This window comes from Megalops cyprinoides, chromosome 4, assembly GCF_013368585.1.
Source record: "Megalops cyprinoides isolate fMegCyp1 chromosome 4, fMegCyp1.pri, whole genome shotgun sequence".
NCBI lineage: Eukaryota > Metazoa > Chordata > Actinopteri > Elopiformes > Megalopidae > Megalops > Megalops cyprinoides.
Window position 1 is genome coordinate 10,715,072 of NC_050586.1, and position 27,793 is coordinate 10,742,864.

At 43.1% G+C, this 27,793-nt stretch overlaps 1 protein-coding gene across 2 annotated transcripts; it reads left to right on the forward strand.

The window, feature by feature from the left end:
• Positions 1 to 1,329: 1,329 nt before the first annotated feature.
• dpysl2a (dihydropyrimidinase like 2a) lies at positions 1,330 to 27,641 on the forward strand. Of its 2 annotated transcripts, none has more exons than XM_036526281.1 (14): positions 1,330 to 1,761; positions 16,101 to 16,189; positions 17,003 to 17,187; positions 18,708 to 18,872; positions 19,142 to 19,203; positions 19,920 to 20,000; positions 20,138 to 20,206; positions 21,202 to 21,322; positions 21,846 to 22,002; positions 22,233 to 22,374; positions 22,815 to 22,985; positions 24,185 to 24,364; positions 24,862 to 25,027; positions 25,276 to 27,641. In XM_036526281.1, exons 1-14 carry the CDS (start codon positions 1,396 to 1,398, stop codon positions 25,365 to 25,367), a joined length of 2,046 nt encoding a protein of 681 aa, XP_036382174.1. In that variant the 5' UTR covers positions 1,330 to 1,395; the 3' UTR covers positions 25,368 to 27,641. The 2 variants fall into 2 exon arrangements, with proteins under 2 accessions (XP_036382174.1, XP_036382175.1); XM_036526282.1 differs by lacking the exon at positions 1,330 to 1,761 and adding an exon at positions 5,722 to 6,124.
• Positions 27,642 to 27,793: the final 152 nt, after the last annotated feature.

The following is a 27,793-nucleotide window of genomic DNA, read 5'->3' on the forward strand; positions in this document are numbered from 1 at the left end:
TTTTCCTGATCTTGCTCATCATGACACAGTCCGTTGTCACAGTTACATGCCTGGTGGAAGTCTACGGTTTTCGACTGTGATTGAAAATTATTTGACACCTTGAATCACTGTCACTGACGGGCAAAAAGTTAAGTAGTGTAAGTGTGATTATAATGAATCAGAGAGCCGCGCGAACTCGCTCGATCACGTGTGCACGTGGTGCTGAAAGGATAGCGCCATGTAGACTGGAGGATGACAATGCAAATGTCAAACATAGACCGTAGGCTACGGGAAAAACGTAACGTGAACCTACTGCACGGATGCCGTTTCACCACACGTCATCAGTTCTTCAATCGTAACCTTATCTTATGAAATCCATACAGTACCGGATGATACAGGAATTACATTTCATACTATTAAATTCGTGATAAATGAAGCTAGTGGTATTTTGGTATTTTGGATGGATTTCATCCAATCAGCTGATCATTTATTATACGATCTGGCCAAACTAAACATATGTAGGCTACAGCTACATATGTAACCAAAATATTAGAACGTTTGTATCAATAAAACAACGCTGAATCTTGTCAGAAACAATGTGCAGAAATATATTGATTCAGGCTTATTCTAAGGATATTACCCTGACACACCTGGAAAAAAAATGTGCAAGTACCATCACCATTACTATAATCTGGACATGTGCACATAAATGATTTCACTGTGTATATTGCTAGTTCAAGTGTGGGAACCGCACGTTGTTACTTAATCGCCACTCTCTTATGAGCAGTACAACACCTTTAACAGTTGCGCGATTTGTGGTGGCCACCGTAACACACATACCACCAATACTGCATCACCTCCGGGCGGAAGTATCACCGCCTCTCTCTCCTGCTCCTCTGTCGGAGTTACTTTGCAGATTCTCTCCTCCGCCTCTCGTCGTTCTCCTATTGCTCAGCGCCAATCGTAGCTGCCTGCCGGTGATTTATACTTTTTAATTGTTCAAAGGAAAACAATAAGAAGCGTTTTCTCAGTTGAAGGGGGTAAAAACGGAACTGGTATCCTATGAGTGAACGATTTACAGGATTTAATGTATTTTAACATGTGTGCATGCAAGGATAGAGTGCAACAGCCTGTATTTATGTTTTATGATTGTGTCACTGAAAATAACATAATGTTAACACAGTCGAACAATGTACGTTACGAAAATGTCCCTATCCATGTTGCCAATGATTTTATGAAAATATGCATATCTGTATAATTCATTGCTTGAAGGTTTATTTTGAAACGTTGACACATTTTAAGTGAGTTTGATTTCATTGTTGTATTGCCCTTCTTGTGTCTGGCTTTCCATGGTAGAACCGAACATATGAAGCTATGATTTAGTCTAACGTTGGCTGACTAACACCTGCACTTTCAATGCAAGGCGTTTTCTCCTTTTCTGGCAGGTTTTTTTTTTTTTCATACAGATTAGCTGCAGCAGCTGAGGACGTCTGCAGTCCCATTTTAACCATGTCGACCACCGAAGAAATCCCTGCTTTTTTCAAGAGCATGGGCTCTGGGAGCCCCAAGCCCCGGCAGAAATTCTGTGGCATGTTCTGTCCGGTGGAGGACTCGACCGAAAACAAGACTCTGGATTTCGACTCTCTGTCAGTGGGTAGGGCTGGTGGCAGGACTGACAACCGAGTCATTGACAAGCAGAGGGACATCTCCCAGCCCGCCGCGAGGAAGGTGGAGATACGGAAAAGCACCGGTAAAGAAGCGCTCCAGAATCTCAACGATGAGGTAAGATATTGGTTATTGTGCATAGTCACGCTGGAAGACTCGTTACCTTTTTAATGCTATCGGCTTATGCTGATGATGAGGGAAGCGATACACATATGAGTACTTCTTGTCCATATGAGCGATTTGTTTTATTATCAGGAAAATGTATTGTTTTATCAGCCATTTTCTGTGTGCACAATCTCTTCCAATAAACCACTTTTGCTTTGTCACCTTTGAGATTGATTCAGAAGTAAATCAATTTATTTTGGACCAGAAAGTGAAGAAAACTTATTTTACATCATTGACCTGCAGCGTCTTTTTCTTGCCAATATGCATGAAAAGACACACCCAAGGAAACATGTAGATCAGATTTGGTTTTAAAAATGTGTCAAAATTTTTAAAATTATATGTTGTTTTGATTTTTTTGATCCTTCCTGTTGTCTGGTATATGCCATATAATGATATTTCATCAGTTAGTCTTACACAAACATCTTCTGTATGGCTATGCAATCAGTGATTCCTGTTTTTCACGGTATGACTGAGGCCCACCCTTGGCAGGGCACAAATCCAAGCGCAAATCCACCATCAAGTGTCCGCCAAAGCTGCAGTCAGCAAATCTCAAAAGTTATAAGTTGAAGTTAATGTAATGGCCATTATGCAGCAGCTATATGTATTCAGCGCAAATTTAGATTTATATAAATGAAGTCCGTCTTAAGTTGAGGCTCAAATTCAACCTGCTACATTTTCTTGCCAAATGGTTTATGACAAATTGGGTGGGGCTGGAAGAGTCTGTGAATGGAAGGCCTAATGTATAAAAACCAGATGGAAAAGGTATTCAAAGGCCAACAGGAGGCTCCACGGTAAAGCAAGCAGGACATAATGCATTACCCCTTTTGTGTATTAGTTTATACTCCAGCCAATGTCTTGCTAAATTAAGTTTAATGTAAATATGCACTTATGTGCTTCCATGGTTATGACTTTGAATTGAGTTTGTGATTGATTGCATGATTAACCTGAGCACTCTCTGAACACACCATTAATCAGATGTCCTTGCTATCAACAAGTATGATTACAGTCAATCAAGCAAATACAATCTCTTTTTAAAAACCTTCCTGTTTACAGATAATGATAGCATTTGTTAACTGTGTGTAAATACATTTTGAACATTATTTCTTCATGGCTTATACAATTTATTCCTCAGTAGGTAACACCTGGGGCTCATAACCAAAAGGTTGGTGGTTTGATTCCCATCTGGGACACTGCTGTTATACCCTTGGGCAAGGTATTTAACCCAGAACTTCCTTAGAAAGAATCAAAATGTAAAATGTAATGTAATGTAAGGTAAGGTAGATCACTATAAATGACTGAGTCAGATCAATGAAAAGGTCATTGTACTTACGAATTGCAGCGTCAGCTTGAATGAAAACCCGCACACCAAACAACAGGTGGGCTTTGTACCAAGTCGTGGAAACCCAGCTGTAGGAGATGTCGTCTTTCCAATTACACTGTTGCCGAGGCCCCGACACCCTATGGGCATTGAAGATTCCATGGCAGTTACTGGAAATAGTGCCAGTATGTCCTGACCAAATTCCAAGGCTGGTTCAATCAAATTGGGTATCTAACATCCCCTCCTCCATTGATGTCTGGTACATTGATGACACATTAGGATTTTGAAAGGTGCTGTATTAGTACATATGTTACTTTTATTCATAGTTATTTAATAAGTACTTCTAATGCTAACTTTTGAGATAATACTTTAAGTTCTGAGGTCAAGAGAAGAAATTTTAGCCCGGTGAGTGTTGCTTTACTCCTGACATGCAAAATTAAACTCAATATTTAATAAGTGTTGTCAATATCTGCAGTGTAAATGTTCCAAAGGAAATGGATGACAGGATAAATAAACATATTAAAACTAAAGAAGCTGCTCAGAATTATCCACCACCATCTGTGTCTGCCAGTCAACAGCTCTTGACTGGATCGTGTCCTGTGGACATGTTGGCTGGGCTCAACCAAACAGCTACAGGAGAAGCCAGCTTTCCTTGAGAAACAGGAAGGTCAATTTTTCCACTTGTAAACAAGACATTACTAATGCCTGAATGGATGCAAGATTATTGTTTTTAGGATGTGATGACTTCCTGAGTGTACTCAGTTCTTTGATACAATTTGTTGCATGTTATGTGTTGTCCCGCAGAAGCCAGTCTTTCATGGGTCAGAATGTTTAGCTTTGGTTGCTAAGCTCTCACAGTTATAATACAACCAATAAGTGTGAGTCCTAAAATTAAAAGTTATCAAGACTTTATTAGAAGTTATCAATGTGAATTCACTGTCTACCAAACCAGAACTTCTGGGGCCAGCTACAGAAATCTCAATTGCTCCAGATTCTGAGACAATCTTTGTCCATTATTAGCATCCATTATTCTACCTAGTGTTATTATAATTATTATTTATAGCATCATTATATTTAATGTTAGTATTTGTTTTGGTTTATCAAATGCATTTTCATAATTTGCATGTCTGACGTCAGTTACATGTTTTTCTCAGTTTGTACACTGTGAATTCAATGAAATAATAATTTACAAAAAAAAAACAAAACATACACTTGAGCCAGAGTAGAACAGGAGTGCCATATATTTTGTTCATCGTTACACTGAGTTCCAAGTCAGTTGGAACTCAATCTTTCAGGTCTAATTTCTGACAAAGAGTAAACTACTGTAGATCACAGGAACCTCGCAGCCAACAAGAAGTACACCCTTACAAAAGCTTGCATTATATTCATCTTTGCATCATGCTTTTCGCTATATACGTAACCATGGTATATTTGAAAACTGGAGCAAGATGCATGGAAACCTTGGCTGTGTTGCAAGTTTTCCAATTGTTTTTCATGCCCCACCCACCTGTAAGAACTGTATAAAGACTGTGGTGACTAAATATTTAAAACATTTCCTGCTTCTTTAGTATGAAGAATGGGGGAGGGGCACTGATACCTGTGGGCCTCTGTGCGTCTGCATTTGTGCTGCTCCGGAGTCTTTACTGACTGTGAATTCCCATCTGATGCCCAGGCATATAGGTTTGCAAGCAGGTGCTTAAGGTGTGGTCTAAGTACACCTGCAAGATGTCATGACATGCTGGCTAGCAGAGCTGTCCTTACTGGCCACAACAATGTAAATATGCCCGCTCATCTAGCCGTCTGTGTTTAATCCCAGTGGTCTGAGGGGAAACTGCTGCTATTACACATTTTTTGATCACAGCTACAGATACCACCATGTTGCTGAGGTGTAAGGATATTATTATTAAAGAGCACCCATGTTGTATAGCTAAAGTTCATTTTGCTTTTTTGTTATATTCCTGATGACTCCTGATGTTAGCCTAAATTGCACCCCAATTGACTGAAGCCCAATCAGTCAAATTTTAAATGTTAAATTCTGCAGTCTTTACAAAGGAATTGTCAAAGAGTGTATTTCAGCATGTCTTGGCTAAATTTCCATCTCAATATAAACAGGCTTGCATGTACGAATGCAGCTCTCTCTTGCTTTTCATTTGGCAGCATAGCATACTATGTTGTTTCAAGATGCATATGACTGGTCCGTAATGCTTTATAACAGTTTCTATTATGTTTCTATCAGAACTATTATAATAATACTAATCAAAGCACGCAAAAATATTTAACTATTTAGAACTGATGTCGGTAGAGAATAAATAGCCCCTGTTATCTACTTAACTGTCCAAATAAATTGCTGAAAAAGGAAGAGAAAGTACACATAGAAAGGACTAATTATACTGACCAATGAGATTGTATGAGGACCAACTGGTGAAAAGCATGTGCGCGTTGCGTTTTTCATAGATACATGTTCGGTATCCCCTTTTCCCCCTCTCAGCTCTTAGTCTGGGTTCAGAAAAAAAAAAATTATAATGGAGTGAGGATGGCCCTCCATTGGAATAGGGCGGGGCACTGCGCATGCACGCTGGCCTTCGCTGTGCAAATCTCTCCTGTCTGGGTCTGTCTGAGCAGGCTTGCTGCAGCGCTAAGGAAAAACGTTTGCGTTATTGCCGAGGGAGATTTTTTTCTGCCAACAAATCTGCCAACACTGACCTCTTCAGAGGGAGTGACCGCAACTGCCACTCGGATTGTGTCCCTCATCTTGGTCATATACCTGGTTGGCGGCGATTGTGACAGTGTTTTGCGGGGCGTCGATTCTCAAAAAAAAAAAAAAAAAAAATCGAGCGCACTTCTCTTTTGAGAGCGCAGCAGAGCAAGCATCCATTCCTTTGATAGCGATTCACAGCTAACCAGTGAGGTGACGAACAATATCCACCGAGAAGCTCTGAAGTCTCAGCTGTGAAGATGTCCGGGTATCAGGGAAAGAAAAATATCCCTCGAATTACAGTGAGTATCGGAATTTCCTTTTCTTATTTCTGTATTGGAAAAATAAACATCGATTGCTTGTGGTCACTGGAGCCACCTAGTTTACTGGCCGAATAGCTAAAGACGTGGGATTAAGCACAACCAGTAGGCTACAGTGTAGCCAGCTAGTTGATGGGGAACGAATAGTAGAAGGTATAAAACATGCTCATTGTTTTACCCGTCATTCTGTACATGTCTGTTGCAGTTGTTGAAATAATAGCGAAAAAGTGCACGTTAGTAGCATTTTGAAGGTGTTTCCAGATTATCTTTAACATAACGGTATATGCAGCTTCCCCGTAATGCTGTCTGGTAGCAAGGTGTTTTCATTGACAGGAAGTCAGGGAGTGACCGTCACTGTAGAGACTTAATTCATTATATATGTGGATTTTAACTGAGATTTTTACATCAGCGTTTCTTATAGTGGATCGTTTCAAGTTGTATGACGCGTGTGGCGATGGTAGGAGAAATTAAGAGTGACGTAAACTAGCTTGTTTAAGCAGAAATCCGCTGGCTAACCAGCAATAACTGGTGATCAATGTGAAGACGCACAGGCGGAATGAATAATGTGTTGATGGCTAGTGACACGCCGATGTTTTTTGTGCGGTTTAGCTGATTGAGCTAATGCAATAGATTGCTGGAATCCGCCCAAGCGCTCCATTGTGAGCGTAAATGGGGTCTCTCCTTTTCCATGGTTTAATGCGGTTCACATTTGAGTTCGTTGGTTCAGCCTTAGGTGGGGTGCTGTTGCGGGTGCGCTGCTTTTTTGTCGCCGTGGTGGCCGTGGGACTTTTAATGTCCGCGCAGAAACCACAGGATATGATGGCGACCGGAGAGCGTAGCGGGACAGGATAAAGGAAAGAAACAGATGCACTGGTTCTTTTCTCTTCCCCCAACGTGCAAACGAACGCGCGGCGAGTTGGAGTCCTGGGGAAACGATAATCAGAATTCTATGTGCCTCCGATATTTCTTGCAGGAAGATGTTCGCATTTCTTTCTCCTCGCAAGTTCTACCGTAAAGAACACCTTCTTCTCTCACAATGGACTCTACAGCGGTCCCCGCCCAGCTGTAATGAACTGATGTAACTAACCATGTCATTGTACTGGAATGAGGAAAATAATTAGCGTATTAGCATATCTGAGTGAATAAGATACTAAGGAAATTAGACCAGACAATACCCTTCTCGTCTAATGGTAGCTGTAGATTTATGATGTGTAACATTTGCGAAGATTGTTCATTCAAGGTTGTGCCTGTCTTACTCTAAATTATACTCATGGCTACGCATTTGTGTGTTCAAGTTTTTTCCCCACACTTTCAAGGAACTAGGGTTGGGGCCGTTTCACCAATGGTTGGTGCTTTTGTCTTGACAAAGGGAGCATCTTTGAAGTGGGCTTGGGCGGACAGATGGGGCGGGATTCCTAAGGCAGCTGTCAGATCTCCCTCACAACTGGAGGAGGGTCAGCTAAGCCCCTGTCATCTCAGGCACGTCATGCAGATATCTCAGTCAGGAGCACCCGGCGGGTCTCCAACCCACACAGGCCTGAACCGGGGGGAAAACGGGGCCGCGTGACACGGTCGGTCACCTCACGGGTGACTGGGAATGGGGACGCGGTGAGGACTCGGTTTTTTCCTTTCCTGCCGGTGCGGTGCCACTCTCTCAGTCAGACTGCAGCATCAGTGACAAACGGAGCATGCAGGCTTTGTTGCAAGGTTTACCCCCGCTCTCCCTGTGGTTGCTCCAGTTTTCCAGTTTCCCTGCCTTGAAGCGGAAAGGGGGGAGCCGCTGTCCATCTACAACCATTTTGGCAGCCTGCACGTGCTGCTGTACTGCTATGTTGCCACCTGGGACTGTGAACAAGCAGCATCTGATGCACACACACAAACACACAAAAACACACAAACATGCAAAAGCACACACTCACACACGCACACACACAAACACACACACAGGCAAGATGACTTGTAGTTGGAACCACTCAGTGGATTCCTTTGTGAAAACACAAATTACTGTGCTTCAGAAACTAAGTGATACCTTTTCTGACACTATTGGTACAGCGTGGCTTTTATAATCTAGTCAAAAGAATAGCTACCATAATGACAAGTTAGAATGTAATGTCCAGCATAGCATTAAGGTCATATGGGTTCATTACACCAGTCAGTGCATGTATGTGTAAATGTATGTGCATATACATACATGTGTAATATTCATCAGTCTGACTACATTTGGATGCTTACAACTGTAGTGATTAGGTTGTGACCATTGCAGTGAAAATGTTTTGGGAATGATTGTGCTTCATCATTGTAAGAAGGGCTAGCATAGTGAGACACAGCTGAAAAGTTTCACAATATGAAGTGTTGTCATCACATGCATGAAAAAGTGTCTCACTCTGAGTACATTTCTGTTTGCCAGTTTTTATGTTTGTGTTCTTTCAAGCCTTTTTGGTTGTTGGATGTGTGCTGTTACTGTACCTGGCAACATGAAGCAAGAGAAAGAGGCTGTCCAACATATGTCATGTTTGCACTTAAAAACAGATGAAGAAAAGGTTATGTCTCCCAGAATTTGGACTAGAAAGACAGTATGAGAGGGCCAAGGATGTCCTTCTTTGTCCCACAGGTGTGATGTGTGCGTCTTTCTCACATTTAAATGCTCGGGGGGGAAAGTTGTGCAAGGCTGTGTTTTTCCAGCCTCTCCTGGAGACAGAGAGACCAACATCTGCCCCTGGTTTTTCTGACTGACATACGTCTCTCTCGGGGGCCGTCTTGTGATGATCATGCAGATTGCTGGAATCGACCTCTGCGAGGGAAGTCTGTGCAGTCTGTGATGGAAGCCTAGTTACGAGTTTTTTACGGAATGATTTACCGCCACGTCCAAGACTTGCCAAAACAACAGAGGTTCTGTTGAGAGAAGGAAGCAGCATCAGGAAGCCATCCCAGCATGCTGTGCTGATGATGATAAAAGTCACTTCACAGTCTCCAGCACCACTACGGTGACTCGTAATAACAATATAACAACAGCACAAGCAATTTTATAGTCTGGTGGATTTTGGTAAACATTTCTGGATTGTAAGAGGATTTCGTCAACAGTGCTTCTACCTGCACCCATGGCCAACCATTTGCGGCAAATCTAATAAAGAATCAGAAGTTTGTAGTGGGGAAACAACAAAGGCAAGGTCTGGAGACTTTCCCGGCAAGAAACAAGCTGCTTTCGGCAGCAGTGTAGAACTTCATTATGTATCAAATGACATTAGAGGTGAATCAGTTGTCCTTGTCTGAGTTTTTGTGTGCACAAACAGTGTGCCAGGAAGCTTTATGAATCGCATATTTCATTTGTGCAGACCTCTTTCGGGGGAAGCTGGTTTTGATTGTTATGTGTTCAGCACATGGCTGTCTGTGCAGTTGGGTGGCGGGACTAAATCCGAACTTTAGCGAGCATAACGAACACGATGTGGCCTTGTTCCCCACAATTTGTCAAAGAGTAAAGTGCTTGTACAAAACCAAAAACCAAACAACAGAATCCATATCTCTGTGGCAGAGGGACATCTCTTTTTCTTACTATAAGATTACGGAAATAGGATGTGGACCTTAAGTCACTGCAAAAGATGGGGCCTCCCCATGGCATTGGCTCTCACTCATAAAATGCAGCTTCTGATGTGTATGAAGACCACTGTGTCCTGCTTTATCTTCTGTATAGTTTTAGCGCTTTCTCTTTGAGGATGAAGCTATGAAAATAAATTGAAGGGGGAGCTGGAAACTATTAAAATTGACCTACTTAAAAGAATGTTAAATATCCAGCACAAATCTCTCAAAAGTCCTGCATTTCGAATGGCATCGTGTATAATTCGGCCCGTTTAACCTCCGGTTAATTCCTAGCAGGACCCTTTAATGACGGTTGATTTTCTGAAACCACTCGGGTCATTGTGCTGGGGGATATAAACACCGCACTTCCTGTAGGTCATAACGTCAGTGGGATCTAGAGGGAGCCTCTGTGCTCCTCATTAGCTTCTCCCCTACCCAGGAGCGCTCCTGGAAGAGTCCACGGAAATTAAGCCAATTTTGCTACACTCATCTTAGATGTAGTGGTTTGTCCTTAAAGTGCCCCCTTGCCTCCTGTTTTTTTTTTTTTTCCACGACAGCGCAACACAAAGAACGGTCTTAGTTCTTAGGGCCTGGAGCCTCTCCGGTGAAGAGCGAATTCCTCAACAGCAAGGATTTCTCATTTGCGGTGAGGAACCGCTCAGAGTGCAGCAACAGAACCTTGTTCAGAAACCTGCAGGAGAGTAGACCAGTGTGACCTCTCCCTTTGAAGACGTGAGATGGTTTGCGGAACCTGTCAAGATAGGAACCAGCAAGATTAACTGCCCCCAAAGCATATTTTTAAATTCTTAAGTATATGAGAGGATGAAAAGTCAAAATCTCAACCAGATTGTTCGACAAATCTGTCTGTAGCGAGATTAAGCTAACGGGCAGAAGGAATGGGGCTGAAACTGTTGCGAACGTGCTGAGACCAGCAAGGGTTGTGCAGAAGCTGATTCCCTGGCATCCTGGGAGGAGCTGCTTGGATTAATAAGATTAACCAAAAGGACAAGAATGAACCTCTTTTCTTAGCCCTTCATATGTCCCTCACTGTGTATTGATGGAATGATTGAAAGAGCAGGAAGAGAACAGAAGTGCATTGATTAATTTAAATGGACGTTAAAATTTTTCATCAAAAGATATTTCTTTAATGATGTACATAGATGAAGAGTCACTGTAGCATCCCTTCACACTTACCTGTTCCACTGTGACATTGAGGAGTCACACTGAACACTGGAATGAAATTCCGGAATTGCAGCGCAATGCACGTCGATAGCGTAGCACTGAAAAACCCTTAGTTTGCTTTCAGTTTTTAAGTGTTGCCATGGCTAGTTGAGTGGGAGGTCCACTGTGGCGCATGAATGAAGCACAGTGGGCTGGCACAAAACAGCTGAACATCCCAAGTCAACACTCTGCTTAATGGAAGCCTGCATTCCACGGGTGTAATTTCCGGTACACTCGGCATATTGTGACCTCAGCAGTCATGCATGCTTGTCTGGAGTGACCACAGCTGCTGCTAAAAGGGTAGTGATTAATACCTAGGTCTCTTAGAGAAGGAGGCAAACAGGAATGAAGAAAAATGACCATGCTTACTGCACGAGGAAAAAAACATGTGGCTATTTGCGGTTTTCTGCTGAGCCTCTAATTAAAGTATGCCTGGACTGTGGGGTTTGCGCATGCTATGAAGAAAACTGGCATATTATGAAGTGAATCAAGCCATCCTTGAAGCTAATAAATTAGGAACATATAGCATGCTAGTATAATACACAACTTTGTGTTGTAGATTGTGAGGCTATGTATTTATGCCTTACTTTTTTCCTCATTAAATGATGGATTTGGAGTTGAATGCTGTATTGTTCCAGTTCACGTTTAACCCTCTGATTGGCCAATGTTCACAAGTATGCATTAGAACAATAAACAAGGGCTGAATAAACTAAAGGCTTTTCATGTGCAGTTCTAGCCTAGCGATCCAATGAACCTCAGTGTAGTATTGTGGCAAGGGTCCAGTTTAGTCTGAGCCGGGATATTTTTCCCTAACGTTGTTACCAAAAAGTCAATATGCCGGATCCTGTTGGTGCCCAGCAGCTCCATGAATAAGTGGCCCTGTCAGAGTAGGGCAGTGCTGGGCAGTGACATCTGGCATACCGCCTCTCCTCCACCAATTTTGTGCATTTAGCCCCTCTTGGAAAGATACAGCTCAAAATTGAACAGGGGTGTGAGTGCTCTCGGTATATGTATGTTTTGGCAATATTTACAGTGCACCTATAAAAGGAGCAAAGAGATTGTGTGTGTGTCTGTGTGTGTGTGTGTGTGTGTGTGTGTGTGTGTGTGTGTGTGTGTGTGTGTGTGTATATGTCAAAAGTACTTAATTAGTGTAAGGAGATATTTCCTCTTGGGATTTGAAGGGAAAAAATTATTTGAAGAAAACCCGGGGCAGGAATGTGAAGCGCTCTGTTCTGCTGGTGGGATTTTGACAGGGCGACTAACAGAATTAGGATGATGTGGATGTTACCAAGATGCTTTTCTGCTAACCACATTAGTGGCGATGCACACAAGCACCCAGTGCACCAGCCTCATTGCTATATAAGGGCCAGGGTTGGATGCTGCCGTGTGTGTGAGGAGTCAAAACAGAAAACAGAGGGCCTTTGTTAGCTCAAACTGGAGGCCTCACGGACCAATCTGTTCCCTTCCCGGGGCAACTGGGGCTGGGGACTGACCCATCTTTCAGTCCTGCAGGCAGACGACCCCATAGTTATAGATTATTCATAGCAGGATGCTTTCACAAATCTATGTTAGATTTATATTGGAGAGCAAAGGACGGCTTAATTCATGCTATCTGGTGTCCATGAAACCAGTACGAGTATCCTTGAGTGAAAAATCATGGAGTGCTGTAGAGTTTCGCTACATTTGCTCTGGTACACTTGGACAGGAGTGTTCTCATCCCATGAGTTATATTGTTGGTCTGTCATTGTAAGCAGCAAGTGAAACGGCTTGGATGAAAAAAAAAAAAAAAAACGGGAAAAGGGAACAGGGGATCAACATGGAGTGAAAGAGAAGCTGAATGCCTTTCAGCTGTTTAGGGAGATGAAAGAATGAAAGAGCAATTGGCAGCCGTGCTCAAAAATGCTAAGACTGGATCAGAGAACAGCCTCATGCAAGCTGTTCATTTTGCGGAATTCACATCACGTACCACATGCCCTCTAACTCAGTTCTGCAAGGGAGGGATTTTCCTCTCAGGAAAAAGTGTTACCAGCCTGTCACCTCTAGACCTCATCTAGGGTGCCATACCAGAAAAGGCATTGTAAAGTGAGAGCACTTTTTAAACGGTAGACAAATTATTTAAATGGATGTGCGAAATGATGCATTTTTATTAAAATGAGAAATTTCTAAAGAAAAAATCTTCAAACATGGAGCAAAACATATTTGAGTGTACAGTGTTTTTATGCTGTACTTCATTAAATAAAACAAAAGCAACGTGGAAATCTTAGTAATTATTTGAATGCCACTGTGCAAATGGCTCAATGTGGTCTACAAGGCTGTGTTGCAGATAACCATGCATTGGCTATGGAATCTGAGTTAGCATATTGTTCATAAATTGTGATATTTTCAGGGAACAGCTCATCATCTCCATCCTGGCCGCAGCTCTGATGCAGGAGAAACTCACCTGACAAAGCATTCCAGGTCCCAACAGAATTGTTATTGACAGATTGTTTTACAATGCACTGGCAGAAAGCAGATAGATTTCATAAAGCTGCGTCAACCTTATTGCAGTAGGTCACTTGCTTGATTCAGAATCGATGCCTCTGAAAAGCAGACTGGGTCATCTTGCATTTTTAAAGACTTTGGTGGTTCTGAAAGCCAGATGTAGCAAAATGTGAAAGCACTGAGGAGCCTACAGTCTCCTGACCTACTTTTACATACGTTCATGCTATGGTTGGACTTGCGGGAGTCAATGATTGAACTGAGAGAAATAAGAATCAACATAAAAAATTTATTTGCTGTGTGCTTCTGGAACACAGTGACATAAATATAAATTGTTACTTAGCCAGCTAGTAGAATGTTATAAGATCACAGAGTCATTTATGTAGCTTGCTTACACAACTTGTTTATTAGTGGTATTATGGTAATAATTGATGGTATTTTTTTGCCTGCTGTCAATAATTTCTTATTTTCCAAAAATGTACACCTAGATAGCCTGCACTTCAAGAGAAGTCAAGTGAAAGCACTTTAGATTGCCAGCTAACAAAATGTTGTGCTAATCCATTTTTCATGTAATCGGCTGAAGTAAAGTATGCCCAGATATTTTGGCTAGATACCAAATAATTCTGACCATTTGGTAGAAAACACGAAGTCATGCACAAAAGTGCCTTTACTTTTTGATTTAGAAACTACATATATTTCCATGCTGTTACGTCCTTGAACTTAAGTTCTCTTGTTAGGGACGTTCCAATGCTTTGTTGGTCATGAGTCTGGATTGACAGTTCTTGACTGTGAACTGTTGGGATTTTGGTTCAATTCCCTGGAGGGACACAGCTTTTGTACCCTTCTTATTCAGACGCTTTAGAATAAATATGGATATACTAATGTATCTAAACTCCTTTTGCAGGAAGTTCTGCTGAGGTCATAATTAATAATCGAAAATTACACATGCAGGACACAGAATTTGCAGATACTGGGCTACTGACTGAGTAATAATTAAGGGGCAGTTGATGCTCATGATAATAAGCAAAAAAGTTTACATTTGGAGGTGCCTCTTGTTTTGTTTTCATTTGATTTTATTGACATTGTTGGATGATCTCATATACAGTTTTATATGATATGTAGTTGAATAACTGATCTCTGTTGGAAATCCAGGTTGCTAAGGAAACAAGTGAGTATTAGGGTAAAACAAGTTTCAATGATATGAGAATACTTGAGAAATGGACACATCCTTTTATTATCATTTAATTCAAGGGCAGCTTGAATAGTTCAATTTTTCATCCACTTACACATTGCTGCATGTTTGGCAATGTCTGTGTATAAATGCAAGGGATGTTTTTGTTCTCTTCCGTTAGATTTTCACTGCATCAATAATAGAGGATTCTGAATTCATATGACCACTGCTTTATGTGAATTCATGTGACCACTGCTGAATGTTTCTGAAATTGCTTTCATTCACTGTTTTCATTCAGAATTAAGGCGGAATAAATGCTACAGGCTCACTTGTATGTGGCAAGAGTCCTCAATCACGTAATGTCATTGATTTGTTTGCCCTATGACCTGGCTCTGCCCCAGTGATTGAGTAATAACAGTAGGCACAGTAATTTCAATGCATTAATATTAGCAGGATCCTTTTGTTTAGTCAAAGAAAATGAACACTTCCTTGCAAATGTAAGACATCACTAAACTGGAATTCAGGGTGGAAATAATGACCTATTTTTTTCTTCAAGATGACTGACCCTACCATGAAATACTGTAATTCCAGTTTCTTGGCCCCAGATGTACTGTATGTCCCTGTGTCCCCCCCCCCTCCTCTTCTACTTCCCTTTGTGCTCACTTTCTGTCTTCCTCTGTCTCTCCCTCACTCTCTTTCTCTCCCTCTCTCCTTCAGTGAAATGTGTTTATATTCTGATAAGGCCTGCAGCAGCTGAACTGTGGGGATTTTCTTGGCAGGCTCTTGGCCGGGCCTTGCCCAGCTCTGCTGCTGTTCTAAACAGGAATGCGTGCCGAGGATTCTCTCTCCCTGTGTGGGGTTTATAACCCCTCTTACAGCACTCCTCTGCTATTCTTTTATTTGGTGTCTTTGGAGGGAGAAAGAGGCTCCAGACTTGAAACCATTCTATTGGAGTAATACACCTAAATCTCCCTTGCACTTGGAAGCTCTGCCCTGGGTATTCCGACGGGGTGGGAAACCAAAGTTATTGCTGTGGCTTTTGGTGCTGTAATTGTGAGCACCGGTGAATGGTGCAACATTAATTGATGTGTCTTATAAAAATGTGGTGGATGCTGTTATTGTGCCAAGAACAATAGGCAGTCTCATAAGCTGACTTCACTAGGCCTGTAAAATTTATTTCGCGGTGCACGCATTGTGTATCGGTGTCTGTGTTATACAGCCTGAGAACTCATTGTGAAGAAAGATTTTGTTACAGCCGAAGAGGCAGAAAGCCTTATATAGACACGTTTGGTTATTGATCTGCAATAAAGTTTTATACCAAGTATGGGAAAGCATTTAGTTCCAGAACTTACTTTCACTGTTTCATACTGCGAAAAATGTATTTAGTTTGGCAGGTAGGGCTAATTGTAGGTTTTGTAAGCCACTGTGCAGCTGTTGCATAAATCTTGGAAAGGAACAGGTGTGAGTAGCTGTGAGGAAACATGAAATAAAATGTAATTTTACTTCTTCCACCAGAGTGACCGTCTGCTGATCAAAGGGGGAAAAATCGTGAATGATGACCAGTCTTTCCACGCTGATATCTATATGGAAGATGGCGTCATCAAGTAAGTGTGTTCATTTGAGGTTGTTTAATGCACGTGTATAGTACCTGAGTCCCTGAGCCTCAGTGACTGTCTCTTAGGTGACATTAGCCTATCTAATGTCTAACAAAGGCAGAGTGGAATCAAGCCATTCACCACCAAGCAAATGATTTACTTTATTTTATATAATGACTTACTTTAAAATCACTCCCAAGTTTTAACTCTAAGTTAGAACTTCCCTTGATTGGATGGCTTTTCTCAGCCTGGCTCAATCACACACAGTCACCTGGTTACTTGTTGGTGCATACTTGAGAAACCCAAATAATTAATGCCATACAGTAATACAATGGTTCCCTGGAGGAGTCTGGTCTCCTTGCTAAGACTTTGGTATGAGGAAAACGACATTTTACTCACTAAAAAATAGCTGCAGTGTTGTTCTCACAACAGAAGCCAATTTTGCCATGTCATCTGTTGTTACAAGCCACTGAGTTGGCTTGTTCACGCCAGTTCATTTCCCTCCCCTAGTACACCAGACAGCTTATGTTTAGTCATAGGCATGCCACTCCATCAATTTCTGTTGGTCAGTACCCAATCAGTATGACCGCACAAAATCTAAGTGAATATAAGGTAAACTGTTGCCTTCACTGTCTGCTACCCGAAAGTCTAATGTCAGCTAACAAACTGGCATCCAGAAATTCCTGACCACAGGAGAGCCAGGGGCAAGTTTTGAACTGGTGCTCCTGTTTTCCGCACGGATAGACCCCATTCAGCCTGACCTTTCACAAAGAAAGAAGTCTCCCTGAGGCACTCACTCCTTTTTTCCCCGCTTTCACGCAGACAAATTGGGGAAAATCTCATTGTGCCCGGTGGGGTGAAGATAATCGACGCCCATGGGCGCATGGTGATGCCAGGGGGCATCGATGTGCACACACGCTTCCAGATGCCCGACCGGGGAATGACGGCGGCCGATGACTTCTTCCAGGGGACTCGTGCCGCTCTGGCTGGAGGAACCACCATGATCAGTATGTACTGCCGCGCGTCAATCGGTGGTGCAGAGTAAGCCATTAGAGCGAAGGAGAGGCGCTTTGAAGTTCCCTCTGTGAGATTTTTAGTTTTAACCTGTTATTCCAGGCCTCTAATCTGTGTTATGTCTAGGATTAGCAGGTTGAAAAAACAATGTCTAGACAAGGACCTCAGTGGTTGAATAGTTGTTTTTTGTTCATAAAACACCTGGAAGCCTCAGTTTGAGGGTGATCACTGTTTACTCATCATTATTTACCAGCAGCTGTGAAGTTCCAATCAATGTGCTTACGTAGCATTTTGTAACACACATGATTAGCAGGACCAGTTTTTTAGCTAGTGATCATTGGACATTGATTTACTTTCTTATTCCAGAAATTATTTGTTTGGTGTGCCTAGAGCATATGCAGTCTCTGCAGTGCTTTTCCATATGTCACTCAGAGTAATTATATTCATATAAATCTTGAGAAATATCCTTAGTAAGAACCAATGTTTTCTTGCCATGCTGCTAAAAGGTGAAACTGCAACCCAGCAAAATTGATTGTGGAATATCACGTGGCTGACCCTGTATTTTACTCTAGAACCTATGTGGAATACGTGACAGACCTGTCGTATTTAATACTTCCCATGCAATGGCATAATGACATGGAATTGAATTGCATCCATTTTAATGAACATTCCACATTTCATTTTATTTTATAGTCCTGACTCTTTTGTACTGATGTAGGAGTAAAAAAAAATCAGGTTTAAAAATATAAATATATCTGCAAATTATGTTCAACTGTGTGATAACTTTCTTAGAGGATGCAAATCATCAGGAAACATACAGCAAAATATCACCTTTTAGCAGAATAATCATAAGCATTGATAATTAAAGACGTAGCTTCATGGTGTATCATTTAGAAATGTTTGAGCCTCCCCGCCCTCCACCTGCTTAGCCTCCCCGGCCCTTTTTCAGCTTGTCTGCGCTCTCCATGCTCAAACACATGTCACGTCATCTGCTTAGGTTGTGAAATCATATGAAACACCCTCACCAGCTGACACAGCCGTAGCATGAACATCGCAAATTATTCGCACCACAGGGTCAGGATTGTCATTTCAGCCATCTGTAATATGCGAAGCAAATTGTAAGCTGAGATGAGTGTGGCTCGTGCAGCGGGGTATGTTATCTGTTCAGTTTCCTTGTTATTCTTGTAAGCCTTAACAGTTATACACAGTGTGACATTGTGTATAATTGTGACATTTATTAACTGACAGCAGTTTTGGCCTTCTGTGGTAGGGCCATTTGAACACAGCCTTGGACCAGTGTATGACATTTTATATAGTCATTGCCAATATGTATGATGTTAGTGGGAATTGTGAACGCAAGACGGTATTTCTTTGTGAAATAATCCTTTTGATGATGCCTCTGTTGATCTAGCTGTTCTGTGGTTGTGCTTTGGCCTGATGTGCTCTGAAGGAACCCTGTAAACTGTATGGGCAGTTTCACAGTTCTCACGGTGCTCTTGTGTGCCGTGCGCAGTTGATCACGTGGTCCCGGAGCCCGGGGCGAGCCTGGTGGCGGCGTTCAACCAGTGGCGGGAGTGGGCGGACAGCAAGTCCTGCTGCGACTACTCCCTGCATGTGGACATCACTGAGTGGCACAAGGGCGTGCAGGAGGAGATGGAGACTCTGGTGAAGGATCACGGTACGACATTAAATTTTGATTTAGTCGTGTATGTCGCAGAAAGCCTCAGTTTATTATTGATGTTGGAATTCCTTTGCCTAAACTCTTGGGAGTAAAGCAGTTAAGCCTGTAATTCTCTGATGTATGCAGGTTTTTATGCCCATCTCCTTTGTTCCCACTACCTGATGGGATATTTCTGTCCAGTAGCTTCCATGTCCTCCATACATTGCATGTGTCTATCACTCTTTCTGTCTCTGATGTGCTGTTGCTCTCTCATTTTCTGTCTTTAGGTGTCAACTCTTTCCTGGTCTATTTGGCTTATAAGGATGTCTTCCAGCTTTCTGATTCTCAGGTATGGTGTGGAGAATTCCTGTGTTGATTTTTGCCATTAGTGAACTGAATAAAGTTTTTTTTTTACCTGGTCTGATCTAATATGATACCAGTAGTCTGGTGAGCAAAAACAATGACATCTGAAAGAGCTTACTCCTAAAGCAGTCTACCATCTGTGGGAAAACAAAGGGCAGTTTCTGTGGGAAGAGCTGCTCTTCCATCCAGTCAGCTTTATGTACGTGTGTTATTTTTGAGGGTAGCTTATGAAAGGCATTACAGTCAGCGTCCCATGCAGACCGGCACAGTGACTAAGACAGATTGTTGCTGGCGGCTGTTCCTGATACAAGCACTGAAGTACTTCCTGTTTCCTGCGACCTGCTGCAGCTGCAAATTCCTGCAGGCTCCACAGCCACACAGCGGCCCTCCAAAGACAATCAGGCCCAAAAAGAACAGCCAGCTGGAGGCGAACCCAATGAATTAATGAATAAATCAGAGTGTTTGACTCATTCGAAAATGTGCGGCATCCAGAACGATGTTTGTGGATACCCGCACCTGGGCGAGGAATGCTCGGAGGTCTCCGGTGCAGTTTCGCGCCAGAAGCCAGAAACATGGTTTGAGTTCATTTTCAGGAAAGCTTTTGACTTGTTTGACTTGCCGTACAAAGAATGCCTCATGAGAGCAAAGGGCTGGCGCAGTCTCCCTCCTTGCGTTCTGATTGGCTGATGTCTCTCCCTGCAGATGTACGAGGTGTTCAGCGTGATCAGGGACCTGGGTGCCATCGCGCAGGTCCATGCGGAGAATGGAGACATCATTGCAGAGGTAACTCGCACTGAATCAGTGTCACAATCGCAGTCTCTCTATGAACTGTGAATCGATTAAAGCAGCGATTAAAGCCACTGTCCACGTCCTTTTATGTTTTTCTCCTCTCATTCACACCATCTGCCTTGTCCATTCAGGAGCAGCGCAGGATTCTGGAACTTGGCATCACTGGGCCTGAGGGTCATGTGCTGAGCCGCCCTGAGGAGGTCAGAGCCCCACTCACCCTCCCATAGCCACACCCACACAGATATTTGCTGCAGCTTTACGCAGTTTCCCAAATCCTAGTCCTGTTTGGAGTTGCATTTTTGTTCCAGATAATTAATTAGGTTTGATTTGAGCTGATGCTCTGGGTGATGGATTTGACATCATCGGACAGTTACGTGATTTAATCCTTACAAGCAAACAGTTCTAACATGAAGAGATAGTTGAAGGTGTTTTTTACAGTCAATTATCCTTAATATGTGGCCCTTAAACAAAGTTGGTCTGACTTGATTAGGCTTAATTAGTTGTTCAGTTAATTGTTCAATGCAGGAAAACTGCTCTTTGAAATACTACCTAATTAAATGAGTTGGGTAATAATGGATATCACTAAAGGGTCAAGGGACAGGCATCCTGCCTGTGAAATTTAGGAGACAAAATGTAAAAAGTTGCATCTTTCAGCCAGATGTTTATTAGGCATTCTGCAGTACCTTAACTTTTTAAAACCTTGGTGATATCAAACTGTACTGCATCGGGATGCATCCATTTTTGGGGTAGTTTCTAAGACTGTTTGTCAGTGGCTGGGTCTTCATTACCACAAAATAGCATTATGACCACAGGAGTCACTGAAATGAATGAAAAATGAAACTGTTACAAATACAGTACTTGATGAAATTACTTACCTCAAAAAGGTAGGAGGAGCTACAAACATTTTTGAGGGATACTTTATTGGTGACAACAAATTTTTTTGTTGTATTTTTTCTAATAGAGCTATACATATCAAAGAAATTGCTAGCAAGAAATAAAGTCTTTACCTGCAAAAGAGTACAGCTGCTTCTGTGCAAGCACTGAATGCCATGCAGTTTGTGTCTTCTTGAGGCAGTGCTTTAAAACGTTAGTTAAATATTCAGGGTTGCTCCCTCCTTTGTTTCGATCGTTTGGTTTGTCTTTTTTAGCACATTTTCTAAGTCTTGACCAGTGCTGCTCTCCCTCCTCTCTCCAGGTGGAGGCGGAGGCAGTCAACCGCTCAGTTACGGTGGCCAATCAGACCAACTGTCCACTCTACATCACCAAGGTGATGAGCAAAAGTGCCGCTGATGTCATAGCCCTGGCCAGGAAGAAAGGTGATGAACCTCTGCTGAACTGCTGCTGAATTTTTATCAAGTTAATCCAGACAGAATTTTATTTGCTGAGCAGACACCCTTAATCAGCAGGACTTGCATTGGCAACATACTGTCATTTCCACAGCAGGATTTTTGCTGTAGCTTCAGGTTAAACACCTTGGTAGGCACTTTCTTCTTAAGAGCAGTGCCGCTTGGATTTGAACCTACATCCTTCTGGTTACAAGTTCAGCTCCATAACTGTCATAGCACTGTGTTGTAATGCGGTTTTGTAACTGCCAGCCTGTTATTACAGTATATAGTAGTCCTTGGTTTGCTTTATTTGTCGGAAGCAAGCCTTTTGCCGTCAATAAATCCTGCCGTCAGATTATGTCGTAAATTTCCCCTGCGGCATGAAGCACTCAGAAGCAGCTGGGTCAGCGCTTTTCATGGAGAGGACTTGAGTGAAGTGCTCTCAGGAGCCTTTCACTGCTGTCCCTGACGCAGAGCCATTGGTTTTAATTATGGGGCGGGTCTCCTCTCATAGGCACTGTTGTGTATGGAGAGCCCATTTCAGCCAGTCTCGGCACGGACGGCTCTCACTACTGGAGCAAGAACTGGGCCAAAGCTGCCGCCTACATCACGTCTCCGCCCCTGAGCCCCGACCCCACCACCCCCGACTATCTCAACTCGCTGCTGTCTTGGTAAGGGGTCATTATCACACCGGTCGGACTGTGGTATGTGAGACAGAATATTGACAGTTCTGGTAAAGGTTCAGGAGTTCATTTGCTACAAGGCAGATTATATAAAGTAATTTTAATTTCCAACCCCTGCTCTTTATCTGTCTGTCTCTCTATCTATCTATCTATCTATCTATTGATCTATCTATCTATCTGTCTATCTGTCCCTATCTCTTTCTCTTTTCTCTCTGCAGTGGTGATCTGCAGGTGACCGGCAGTGCCCACTGCACATTCAACACAGCTCAGCGTGCTGTGGGGAAGGACAACTTTACACTCATTCCAGAGGGCACCAATGGCACTGAGGAGCGGCTGTCCATTATCTGGGACAAGTGTGTGGTGAGGGAGATGTGCACACACAAACACACACACACACACACACACACTCATACTCACACGTACACACAAATACATACGCAGACAGAGCCATACAAACACTCACCAAACCACGTGCTCACACTCAACCAGCCACATATACTCATACAGACGCACACACAGAGAACCACTTACATACACTCAAGCTAGACGCACAATCACACATACACAGTGCTGCCTACGCACATAATCATATACTCGCCTGTCCAACATCGCCACCATCACCTCTATTGTGGCCAGAACTGATATATATCTCTTGGTGTCCATTGCAAGGATTACCTCAGCCTCTTAAGGTTAGAGTGTAGGGATTGTGCCAGGAGCTTTCCTTTGTATTGTGGGCTGTGAAAATGCTGTGGGTCTGCCAAGAGTGTTGGACGTAACACACTCTCCTCCTCTCCCGTCAGGTGACAGGGAAGATGGACGAGAACCAGTTTGTGGCCGTCACCAGCACCAACGCTGCCAAAATCTTCAACCTTTACCCGCGCAAGGGCCGCATCGCCGTGGGTTCTGACGCTGATCTGCTGCTCTGGGACCCCGATGTCACCAAGATCATCTCAGCCAAGAGCCACAACCTGGTGAGGGTGCAGCAGAGGGGGGACGGTGTCACAGCCTCTAATCACCACATGCCACCACCTGCACTCTCTTGAGCACGAGTATTATAACATTGACTCACTGAGATGAAGTAATGAAAAACACTGCCTGGAGTGTAATCTGATCTAATTGGATATAGAAGTAAACCACAATTTGTGTAGCATTACAGCACATCAGCCCTACAAACAGACATCACTTATGTGAGTCAGTTTCAGTAATGATGTGTGATCATCAGGCTAGGCTACCGCTGTACGAAATAATTAAAGTCTGTGATTGTGTGAGGCCAGTCCAAGATGAAGCAGTACATCATGTTCATTTGGACTCCTTGTAACATAAGAGTGTACACACTACCCAACGGATCCACCCTTGCTGCTCTCTGGCCTTTTGCCTCGTCCTGTCAATTTCTCACAGTGCTCTCAGTAACAATGGCCCCTTCTCTCAGCTCTGAGTGACTTACATCACATGCTGACAGGCCAGGAGTGGCTTGCCCTACTGCCAATTCATTTCAAGGGGCCACGTGTGCCACTGCCTCTTACAGCTGAAGAGGCCAAACCCGAGAGTGACTCACACTGGAGTGAACATGTCTTTCCATTTTGTTTGTTTGGTTTGTTTGGGTATATGTTCTTGACAACAGTTTTTTTTATGCCCCAGTTCCTAAATACAATGAAATGAATATATTACATTATTGTCATTTAGCAGATGCTCTTATCCATAACGACTTACATAGGGTTACAATTTTTTACATGTTATCCATTTATACAGATGGATATTTACTGAGGCAGTTCTGGGTTCAGTACCTCGCCCAACGGCAGTACCCGAACCAGCAACCTTTCGGTTACAAGCCCTGCTCCTTACCACTATGCTACACTGTCACCCCAGTTTAGTGTATAGCTCTGAATTATAGAATTGTTATATAGAATAGTGTAAATCTGAGTTAGAATGGAGGCTTGTTATGTGCTTATTTGTGATTGGTTAGTAGATTGAATGAAGACAAAATAATGTTGCAGTGGCTATAATGTAGCCATATAATGAGCATGTATATGTATAATATATATAATGAGCATGCATAGGTGTGTGAATGCAATCCACCTGCTCTGTTTTGGTTAGGGTAGATACATATATCGACCATTTTGAATGATCTTCAATCTAGATTTGATTTGTCTCAATCTCCTCCCCTTCCCAGGCTGTGGAGTACAACATCTTTGAGGGGACAGAGGTGCGTGGCGCCCCCCTGGTGGTGATTAGCCAGGGCAAGATCGTGCTGGAGGATGGCAACCTGCACACTACTGAGGGTTCAGGGCGCTACGTGCCCAGGAAACCCTTCCCTGACTACGTCTACAAGAGAATAAAGGCCCGCAGCAGGGTGAGTGTATTTGTGTGCACGTGGGCACTTGTGCATGCATATACTGTGTGTGTGTGTGTATGTGTGTACCTAAACGAGTGTGTGTGTGTGTACATGAATATGTCTCTGTTTGTGCTTCCCCTTTCACAATGTACAGTCTCTCCTCTGGTCCAATGACCGCTACCACAGAAAGATGATTTTGGCAGAACAAACTTTGTGTTGATGGGCCTAATAAAGATCTTGTGATTTTAAATAGTTCCGCATTGCACTGGGAATTTTTGGAGACAGAGAGATTGAGAGATTGTTGCTGACTGTATTGATGATGGCTAGAGTTCAGAGGTGCAGATGAATACTTATTTCAGACGGACGTCTGGATGAGCAGACAGAGATATAAATAAGATGGGCACATGGTTATGTAAGCAGAGCGGCGGGGGAGAAGAGGCAGTCGGGCCGGTCTCAGACAGCGGAGACACCGGCGTTTGCTTTGTCTGACGGTGCCTTTTCTCGTCTGCCTGCAGCTGGCGGAACTGCGGGGGGTCCCGCGGGGGCTCTACGACGGGCCTGTGTGTGAGGTGTCAGTGACACCCAAGACTATCACCCCTGCCTCCTCTGCCAAGACATCTCCAGCCAAGCAGCCCATCCAGCCAGTCCGCAACCTGCACCAGTCTGGGTTCAGCCTGTCGGGTGAGTATAGCTTGGCCCGTGGTCCGCGTTCATACATATATGTGTGCCTATGAACTTTTCAGAGGTATTGGAGTGTTTCAGTGAATGTTTTAATGTATTCCTTAGTTATGTGCTGTTAGAGATTTTTCATGTAGCTCTCTTGATTTGCTTTCTTACTACTCACAAGAACAATTATGGATACATGCTAAATATTATTAAATGTCTGTACTGATTTGCGACTTATGGTTTGCCCGTGATTCATGGTTTAGGTGCTCAGATCGATGACAACATCCCTCGACGCACCACCCAGCGCATTGTGGCGCCCCCTGGTGGGAGGGCCAACATTACCAGTTTGGGTTAAGCTCTCCCATCGGCTGATTAGGGGAGGGGGATGCCAGGAAGCAGGGTCCCAGCCCAGAGACCACGCCCACCACAGGAGCTGCACCCAAGAAGGTCCCTGCGATATTCCCCCCCCTCCCCTGTCCCTTAACCACTCCCCCTCATTCAGCACACTCCGCCCACTGTCCCACATGGAGCCACCCACAGAAACATAATAAAAAAAAAAATCAATCGCCTCGTTTAAAGAAAAAAAGCACTCCGTGTTTGAGCACTCTAGACTGTATTATTTAGTGTTTTATACTGTACCTACCTACCTGCCATACGCCATTTTGAGTTTTTAAAAGGAAGAGTCAAGTGAATTGAGACTGAGCAGTTTTAATTGTTTACTACTTGTACGAAGAAATGGTATAGACGATTCTAGGATGTAGTGTTCACGTCTTAGGATAACAGACACAAAGGCTGTCTTTGCATTGTGGTCCAATGCTGTGTTTTTGAACATCTGAACTGAGACCAGTAGTGTGACATAAGCTCTGAAAAAGAAGCCTCAGAATGAACAGGGGATACTTCTTGTATTTTTTTTTTCACCACAGAAAAGGAAAAAAATATATCCTGTGTAGCTTTCAGCAGCCAGAATGCTGTGAATGAGGGAGGTGCTCAAGAATAACTGGTTATTCTATTCAGCTCTTCAGATCATGCAAGCGTCCAACCCAAGCAGAATTCCTGCTCCGCATTTGGAAGCTGCTTTAGAACTTGTGAGGTGGGAGAGCTTGGAAGGGGGCCGCCTTTGGCTCGCAGTGAATAATGTGTTTTGTTGTGTCTGAGTACGTTCTCTTGGCACTGACTTTGTGTATGAGTCTGTGCGGTTGTGGGAGAAGTGACTGGAAGCCGTTTTGAAGGAGCTGGAAGTATGAATCCAGGCCTGTCACTCTTGTACAATGACCTAGACTGTAGGGACAGAAAGGAAAAAAGGAAGGGGAGATATTGCCCCAACTGCTCGCTCTAGTTATTCAGTTTTCATTTGCCTCACCTTTTCTCTCAGTGCCCACTGTTAATGTGTGACCAGAATGAGCAGAAAAGCTGAGGTGAGTGTCAAGAGCCCCCTCCTCTGTCAAACGCAGAGTCTGGGCCTTGTCATCTCACACTGGAATCCACACAGCCCCTCTTAACTGCAGTGCAGTAGCAGGGTTTTAGATTATCTCTGCATAACATTTCGTGAATAGGACTGTGGCAGTGACCAGGCATCAAATTGCGCCCCTATGTTTCTGAGGAAAACAGTCCTGCTCCAGACTCCCTGTTCTAGAGGTGTGTTTACCAAAGTGTGCACTGAAACAGCCGAATGTTTCGCCCAGTTTTCCTCTCACCAATTTATCTGTGCTTACAGTGTGCCTCATCTGTCTCTTCAGAACCCATGCAATCCATCCAAGTGTTGATATCAGACTCTTGAGTGTTACTGACGTCAGAAAAACATGCAGTATGAACTATAGAATAATAACTGTTATTAACCAGTGCTAAAGTGCCAGAATTTCTTTCTATTCCTAATGCAGAGCTTTGAAAGTATCATTTTGTACATTACATTTTTCAACCAATGCTGTTGTTATTGTGTTTTTGAGGAATTCCCGCTGGGCTACATTTTCCTTTGTTCATTGTGGCAGCAAAGAGGACCATAGTGTACAGGTTCCGAAAGCAACAAGTGTTGCTTTTGAGGAGAACACTCGCGTTATGCACCAGTCTGAATTTAGCTTTCGATTGGTCTCTCAGAGGGCCTTAAACCTGGTAGAAATCGCTCGATCAATAGCTGTGTTGAACAATCTGTTTTCCATTTCACAAAGCCATTTTCCAGTTGTGATTTTTTCCCCCTGCTCTCCATGTTAGAGAAAACTTGGCATCTGTAACTAAACGGTCCCTCCCATGCAGAGACCTCGCCATAGCTCTGCTAATACACATGCAACAGTAGTGTAGTCTGTCTTTTCTCATCTCGATCGGTGTTTGCACTATTCTGGAACTGCACTGCATGCAGAATATTTGAAGGATGTTTTTTGTTCACATTGAAGGCAGCTGCAGGTTTGTGAGAAAGCCCTTTTGGCATGTGTGTGGTATTCACGTCCCGAGGATCCACAGAGGTCAGTAACCCCTCCCCAGAGGTCTGTTTTAGTATTCAAATTTTCATTCACATTGTAGGCTCTGTCAAGTTTTGGCGCAAATGACTGTTTCAGAAAGTGATTCTGGCCAGTTTTTTCACGGCTCAGCGGTCTATGAAAATGAATTCACTTTAGTCTTCCTTTTTTTCCTCATGTTGATGCACTTGATCTTTCCATTTTTTATATTTCTTTTTATTGTTTTTGACTCAACAGTTGTTGTTTTTTAGAGCAAAAGTCGTACTGAAAACATTGGCTAGTACATTGGCTGTTAGAGTTCAGCATGAGTCTCCTGTTCGCTTGCTCGGTGTTG